General features: G+C 44.0%; 1 protein-coding gene across 2 annotated transcripts; it reads right to left on the minus strand.

Moving 5' to 3' along the window:
- Positions 1 to 341: 341 nt before the first annotated feature.
- On the minus strand, positions 342 to 7,516 carry GRIFIN (galectin-related inter-fiber protein). Of its 2 annotated transcripts, none has more exons than XM_074281173.1 (5): positions 7,416 to 7,516; positions 4,163 to 4,242; positions 3,776 to 3,935; positions 1,856 to 2,022; positions 342 to 557 (listed from the first exon to the last, which is right to left on the minus strand). In XM_074281173.1, exons 1-5 carry the CDS (start codon positions 7,425 to 7,427, stop codon positions 542 to 544), a joined length of 435 nt encoding a protein of 144 aa, XP_074137274.1. In that variant the 5' UTR covers positions 7,428 to 7,516; the 3' UTR covers positions 342 to 541. The 2 variants fall into 2 exon arrangements, with proteins under 2 accessions (XP_074137274.1, XP_074137273.1); XM_074281172.1 differs by lacking the exon at positions 7,416 to 7,516 and adding an exon at positions 4,546 to 4,584.
- Between the last annotated feature and the right edge of the window lie 476 nt (positions 7,517 to 7,992).

Consider the following 7,992-nt stretch of genomic DNA (forward strand, 5'->3'; position numbering starts at 1 on the left):
CATTCATGTGAACATTACAGCTCCCCTGAGGTTCATCTCTTCCAATTTTTTTAGAAGTTCAGCAGTTCTGCAGAGTGAGGGGTCCACAAATGTTTGAATGATGAGCTAGACAGACCTTTTCCCAGGAGATCAGGTGACTAGGCAGTGTTTCCCAGGGTTCAGACCACTGCAGCTCCCCTTCCATCCCCCAAGGCAGAGTTTAAAAAAAAAAAAAAAAAAGGTCTGGAGCTGGGTTCTAAGTGGGTGAGGATCAAAGGCCCCAAGGAGCTGAATTCCTCACCCAGCTGACTATCCCCGCCCTTCCTCTGCCCTCCCCCATCCCATAACAGCTCACCATCCACTTTCCCAGGAGTTGTTGCAGTTTTTTATTGATGAAGTCAATGGCCAAAGTGCCTATCCTGGCAAGAAAAGCACACACACACGGAGTTGTCTCTGGTAGGCAGCGATGCTCCTGGGCATCTTTGGAGATCTTTCAGCGTGTTTAGGAGGTCCAGGAAAGAGCTTGCATCTCCTTCCAACCACAAGGACTTTCAGCAGTAGATTAGAGCCTCCCATCTCTGTGAATATCAAAAGATATAAACTTTCCAGTTAGTCCCACTATCTTCATTGTTTCCCAAGAAAAGGAGCATTGAAAAAAACTACGTATGCTCAAGCCCAAGGATGTCTGAACACTTCGGGGACAGCAGTGTCCAAAGAGTAGTGAGCTAGCTCAGGAAGACCTAAAACTACGCTGAGCTCTATTATTGTTTACTAGCAAATGACACACACAGCTTAGCTTTTCTGGGCCTCAGTTTCTTACTTGTAAAATAGGGATAATACTTTCTCCCCACTCCCACTTAAACAAACTGTCTTTCTCAAAGGGTGGTTGTGAAGAGTCAGTGAGATGTGTGATAATACTCTGTAGACAGTGTTCTATAAAGCCTAGAGGAGTGGGATGGTAATGGGTAGTTGGGTGTAGTGTCAAGAAGATCAAAATTCAAATCCAGGTTCAAACATTTTACTAGGTATATGACATATGGCAAGTAACTTAATCTCTGCTTCCGTTTTCTCACCTATGTCTCAGAGTTGGGAGGGTCAGATGAGATAATAATTATAAAGTGCTTTGCACAGTATCTAGCACACAGTAAGCACTATTTTAATATTAGCTATTATTATTATAGAGCAAATAAATAGGGCAAATATAGGGCAAAATAGGGCAAATTATAGGACAAATATTTGCCATTATAGGGCAAATAGGGTAAATATAGGTGGCAAAGTGAATAGAGTATTACGCCTGGAGTCAAGAAAACTTATCTTCCTGAGTTCAAATTTTTCCTCAGATATTTATTAACTGTGTGGCCCTGGAAAAGTCATTTAACCCTGTTTACCTCAGTTTCCTCATCTGCAAAATGAACTAGAGAAGCAAATGGCAATCTTTGCCAAGAAAACCCCAGAAGGAGTTCATGAGTAGTGGGACGTGACTGAAAACAACTGGACAACAAAAGCATTATTATATTTGAAAAGGCTTGGCACAGTGCCATAATGGATGCTAAGTCTCCCTACCTCCTATAAATGGCACAGGTGATCCAGGATCTAGGATCTTTCAAATGCCCTCCTAGGTCTGGATGGGATGGGCAGGATGGCCTCCAGAGGATCCTATCAAATCTCTCATGTTATATAGTAGGGTCAGAGAAGCTGACTGGGTAGATGCAGGTAGAGTAATACAGTAGAAAGAAATATCAGTTTCCTCTTCCTGTGACCTAGGGCAAATGTTTTAACACCTTCTTGGCTTTGGCTTCCTCATCTATAAGGTGACCTCCCAGATCTAAACTACTCTCCCCTGAGAAATGAAGCAACCATGTCGCATCTTCTTTACCCCAGATAAAGGCGCTTCTTGGAAAGCTCCACCAGTGGGAATCTAAGGTCGTTCAGCACTTGCACCTTGGTGATGGAGGCCAGCGGTTTCTGGCGGTGCTCGTACTGCGCCACCTTGTTCTCTTGGATGAAGACATGGAAATACTCTGAATCTGAAAAGACTTCAATCTGAAAGACAGGCAGGTCAGCACAGGCCCTAGCAGCAAAAGCATTATCGGTCCCCTCCATACCTCAACAATCCTGTCTCCATGCTAGTGCTGCTGTGACTCTCCGTGGGGGCTTTAAACATGCTAGTTGAAAATGTACAAATAAACAAATGCTACCTTTCCCCAACAAGGCCACAGAAAGGCAACATAGTATAATGGTTTGATGACCATCCTTGGAGTGTAGGACACTTGGCTCTGAGGATCTGAGGAATCCTGCCTCAGAGAGTTCTGGAAAACTACAAATTGGGGGCAGCTAGATGGCACAGTAGGTAGAGCATCAGTTCCAGAGTCAGGAGGACCTGAGTTCAAATATGGCCTCAGATACTTAGCACTTACTAGATGTATGACACTGGGCAAGTCACTTAACTCTAACTGCCTAGCCAAAACAAATAAATAAATAAATAAACAAACAAACAAACAAACAAATGAATGAATGAATGAATGAATATAATAATAAATTGTACAAGTTGCAGAAGCTTTGTCAACCTGCTCTAGTAGAGGGATTTTCTGGGGGAAAGGATTTAAGGGAGTTCTTATACTAACAAAATAACAGATCCCAACTAAAACAACAAAATGAGACTAGAAGAACTTTAAGAGAGGATGTTTTTTAAGTTTCTTTCTTCGCTCATTGCCTCAGGGGATAGCTAGGTGGATAGAGCACAAGCTGGAGCCAGGAAGATTAGAATTCAAATCCTGATGAAAACACTTATTAGTTGTGTGACCCCAGGAAAGACACTTGGAACTCTCATTTGCCTCAGTTTCCTCATCTGTAAAATGAACTAGAGAAGGAAATGGCAAACCAGTCCAGTATCTTTGCCCAGAAAATCCTGTGGAGCTAACAACAATAATCCCCAGTGCTAGAAACTCTTGGTTGGTCCTTTTCTCACAGGACAGGTGTCCAAGGTCACACAGCTGTTAAGTGTTTAATTTCACAAATGAGGAGACCAAGGCACCAGGAGGTCAAGGGACTGAACCCACGGAGGGGGGCAAGACAGCAATCAACTTCCAGAATGTGGCCAAACTTTCAGATCTCCCATCCATCAGCACATAAACACCCTTGAAAATCTTCCCAGGCTAACTTCGCCTAATTACCCACAATTTGGGCACTTAGAGACAGATGTTAGTTTTACCTACTGAGATAAGAGAAGAGATTACTATTGATTGTATATACTGAGATGGAAGTCTTTCTAGTGTCAGAAGGTAGGAAGAAATAAATGGCCTAGAAAATAAAAAAAGTAAAAAGATAAGGGAAAAACTTCCAAGCACACATACTATAACAATCTTTTTCACTATGTATGCTGTAGATAACTATTTAGAGAGAAGAGCATGATTTAGAGGGGAAGGTGATGAGCTTATACTGGATTTCTGGTTCTGCCATTTACCAAATGGTGTGAGTGTGGGAAAATTACTTTAACACGATGAACCTCATGAAGTCTCTTTATCTGGGAATGGCTGACAATTGTACCACCCACTTTACAGGTTGTAAGGTAAAAGTGTGTTGTAAGCAGCAAAGTGTTAAATGAATTCGAGTGATTATTACTCTATTCCTACCCTAAAGTTTGTCTTTGGGCTCTCTTCCTGCCTTGACCTTGAGAGGGCTCAGTCATATACATCCTGTGGGATTTTGAAGGGGGACCGTTAACTCTCCAGAAAATCATCTTTATCAATCCCAACCCCATTCTGTTTCATAAAGAAGGAAAGAGTCTGGTTTTTACCTCGAAAGGCTCCTTTAGCTCCAGAGGAAAGACATTGTAAATTTCCTCTTCCCCCCAATGACTGTGCTGGAAGGAGTTACAGACCAAGGTGCCATTGGAGAATCGAGGTTTGAAGTGGAAAGCAATGTCACCTGATTCACAGAGAAAATTTATTTCAAACCTGTAGGAGAGGAAAGAAAATTACAGAGTAGCAGGCATTTAACCCCATTCTTCTTCCCCACTCCTTTAGGCTTTTAGATGCTTTTAGACCCTATAATCAGTTTGGTTCTGAGCCACATCTGAGGTCCTCCCAAAGACAACCCTGATCTGCAAGGGCAACACTCAGCATGCTGCCATTATTATCTGGGAGAGGAAAGGAAAAGGCACAAGAAAAGAAATTTCTCTTACTCATCATCTTTGGAGTTGGATTGACCCTGGACAATCAGACTCCAGCCTGGGACCAGGCCCCCTGAGCAAAAGGCTTCAAACTGTGAATGGAAAGAAAGTGAGGGAAATTCTGGGATAGAGACAGATTCATTCTCCAATTAATCCATCAACAATCAATAAGCATCTATTAAGTAGTTATGATTTACTAGTGATAAAAAGCAGATGGGAAAGAAAGACAAAAATAAATTTTGCCCTTAAGAAGTTTACATTCTTACATGTTTAATCAGATTTCTTACTGACATGAGAATGAGGGAGATAAAGGAGGGAAGAAGAAAAATTTGAAACACAAAGTCTTATATATATTTGGAAAACATAAAATACTATTAAAATTTTTTTAAGCTTACATTCTGATGAAGTAGACAGCACATATAAATAAAGTAGATGTAAAGTAACCTCGTTGGGAAAGGCTCAGAGGGCTGGGGCAAGTGGCAAAGGTATCTAATCATTCATTCAATCAACAATTTTTATATCGAATGCCATTCTGAAAGAGGGAAGTCTAGGTGTTACACATTGCATATATATATTTAGGGTTTTTCAATGTATTGATCAATTACGCTGACTTTTTCTCCCCGTGTCTAAAAAAATATTATCTGTCATATGGGATAGCATTCAGGGAGGAGAGTTAGTAGAAGGAATCATGAGATATTATAGTGATGTTAGAAACAGAACATATCAATAAAACATTTAAAATAAAAAATTTAAGGTATATATTAGCTATGTAATAAATATCTCACCTTCTAACATGTATTATACTTATGTGGATATATGTGTGTGCCTGCTTCCACTAAAATACTCTTCCAATTTCTCACAATGGCATGGAAGTGACCCCGGTTCTTGAAGGCTCTGCCAGTGGAGCACAAATTCTAGCAAGTACTGCTAAAATGGAAGTTATATTTATAGACCTTGTCAATGTTGTTATTCTTTATCCTTCCTTCTAGAAAAGGACCAAAAACACTAGGAAGGAGATGTCACAGTTTGCAAATGAATTAGATTTAAGTGAGGGAAGTTGTCACCAGCCTCACTCTTTCCTCAGGAAAAGAGTGCAGTGCAACATCAGGATGATTGGAGGTGACTCTGGATGACTTTGTTAATGGACTTTCATTGAGAGACTAGCCTGAGAAAGGGGGAAATGCATCACCAAAATGTTGGCCATCAAATCAAGACTTCATCCCCCCCCCCCAAAGAATCCTACATCTATGTTTTGATGATCCTATGAAAATGAAGTCAGGCGTGTCCCAGCTCTGTCATTTATTCTCTTTATAACTCCACTTCTGTCCATCACTACTCCTCTCTCTAAGCCTGTTTTCTGACCTACAGAATAGGTATAATGATACTTAATTTACCCCAGAGTTGTTGCAGATGACTTTTGAAGTGAATTTATCATTTAAATGTGTTATTTTATATTTAGATTTTAATTTCTAAACTAAATCCTTTATTTACTAGATAAGCTATTATAACTTGTTGAGTAATAATATTAGGGCTTTACAAGTTTTTTTAAAAGGGCTTTCACTGCTAACCTCTCTTTTGATTCTCTTCCCAAGCCCTAGATACTGGAACAGGTTGGGGAAAAAACACTGACCCTTAGACAGACGTGGACTCTGGGTACTCACGAGCAATTCACTTAACCTTTGAGTCTCCCCGTCCTCATTTGACTCATTTGTGTAAATCAAGGATAATAATACACATGTCACCAACATCACACACTGGTGATGATGGAAACGGTTAAAAATGCTTTAAATCAAAGTGAGGAGCTATTATGGGTGTGCTTCGTAAAGGATGAAATGACTCTCCAAGTATCAATCAAACAATTCATCAATCATGTGGGCCTTGTCGCGTCATGGGATTTATCTGAGCCTGAGAAAGCTGGCCTAAGGTCTTAAATCATACACTGGTTTCCTTCCATCTGCATGAGTGGATCACCTAGAAAGTCACATTATTAGTGCTATGACCCATTTTCATTTTCTCCCTCTCACCCAACATGTGCTTACAAACAGCTACACAGACACAGTCACAGAGACACCCACAGACACCCCCCCCACGCGCCCGCGGCTCCCACGCGCACACGACCCTTTGTACTTCCCGGGATATCACATCCTCTCCGCTCTCCTCCGCCCCTCTCCCCCAGCTCTCCCTTTCTCCATCCTTGCTGCCTCTTCCCAGATTTAATTACATGGGGGGATTAGTGGGGGGGTGGGGGAGGCTGGATGGAGGGGGTTGAGATCGGCGTGGCCAAACGACCCAGCCCCTGCTCCCGTGCGAAGGGCCGGCCGGGCATGTGCCCGCGAATTTTAGCACAAGCTTGTGAAATGAGAGCCCAGGCGTCGGCGTCTGGTTCTCACGCGGCCGGGGGTCGGGGGTGGGAGGGCTGGCCGGGCTGAGCGGTTGCAGGCTTCTAGCCCTAGGGAGAAGACCGGAGCCAAGACCAAGATAGCGCCCAAATCTCTGAGTTTGGCCACGGGCCCGAGGTCAAAGGAGACGGCGCCCAGGCCTCCCTCCTCCCCATCCCCTTCCCCGAGGGGTTAAGATCGGAGCGGACGCCCAAACGCCCAAGCAGTCCGCCCAGGCCCCTTTCCTTAGCTCCGGGGCCCAGCTTCTGCCCTCTCCCTAGGGCCTCCTTTCCCACGCTTGGGCTCTGACCGCAGCCCGGGGCAAGGACCAAATGCAGCCCCGCCTGCCTTTCACAGCTGCCCCTCAGGCGGCAGGGGCCACCAGGCACGTGCGCGGCTAAATGCCAGCCCAAAAGGCAGATTTCGAGCCCAGACGTTTGGTCCTTCTGCTGCTCACAGACATCCTGCCTGTCAGGGAAATGGGAGATGGGATGCGCCTAATGTTCCCACCTCTCTCATTTGACAGAAGGCCGACAACACGTTCACCTTACAGCGGCTTACTGCATGGAGTTAGCCGTTTATATTTAGAAACCACCTTGCCTACATTCTCTCGTTTGATCCTCACTCACGACTTCTAGGGATAGGTAGTGAAGGAATGTCCATTTTTACTGATAAACTGAGGTGCGGAGAGAAATGACTTGCTCAAGTAAGAAGCCAAAAAGGTTTTGAAGCGGTCTTCAAATCCAGCCACTACACTGCCTCTACAAATACTGGCGCACCCCCCGCCCCAGCGTAGTTCTGAGCCTAGTGCGGAGCGGGGAGGTGGGAGGGGTCTCCCTGTAGTTAAAATCGTTTAATTCTCAGGAGCCTGGGGGCCCGGCCCTCACCTGCACAGGCATCTTCCCAGTGGTCCTAGTTCCCCGTAGAAGAGATCGGGAGGTGACTGGCTGCTGATATAGGTGGCTTTCAGCTATGAGAGGAGGACCCGGGGATGATCCACCCCCACGGTAATGCCTGACCCCGCCTTGCTTCCCCCATCCAATTCCCAGGCCCCAAGTCTACTTTAGTAATGCTGCCTCAGATGCTTCCCCAGAAAGCTATCTATCAGTGCCACAGAGAAAAAAGGTAGGGAGTCGGAGGAAGGGAGCAGATTCTTTAAAGCAGACCCTTTAAGGTTTCAGCTCAAGCGACTCATCACCCACTCCGACCCCCTCACCCTTATTACGTTCTAGGAACGTAGGGGAAGACAGTGATGAATAAGATCTAATCTCTACCTTACAATTTAGAAGAATGTATAGGACATAGATATTAATAACCGCAAAAAAGTCTCTTTTCCCTGCCCTCTCTTCAATTTAATTTTTTTTTTTTAATTCGGGATATAATTAGGATTCCGGTCCCAGTATCAGTAACAAAGCAAAGAGTCCAGGCTTCCCAAAATGACATATTTAATGAGGGAAACCCTGG

The sequence above is a fragment of the Sminthopsis crassicaudata genome, chromosome 1 (genome assembly GCF_048593235.1).
Source record: "Sminthopsis crassicaudata isolate SCR6 chromosome 1, ASM4859323v1, whole genome shotgun sequence".
NCBI lineage: Eukaryota > Metazoa > Chordata > Mammalia > Dasyuromorphia > Dasyuridae > Sminthopsis > Sminthopsis crassicaudata.

Excerpts from the sequence above, each read along its gene's own strand:
- GRIFIN (XM_074281172.1), bottom strand. The coding sequence starts at position 4,569 with ATGTGCTGTCTACTTCATCAGAAT. Across the intron at positions 4,243-4,545 it reads GCTGTCTACTTCATCAGAAT|TTTGAAGCCTTTTGCTCAGG; the intron begins GTAAGCTTAAAA and ends TTCCATTCACAG. Across the intron at positions 2,023-3,775 it reads AGCTAAAGGAGCCTTTCGAG|ATTGAAGTCTTTTCAGATTC; the intron begins GTAAAAACCAGA and ends CCTGTCTTTCAG.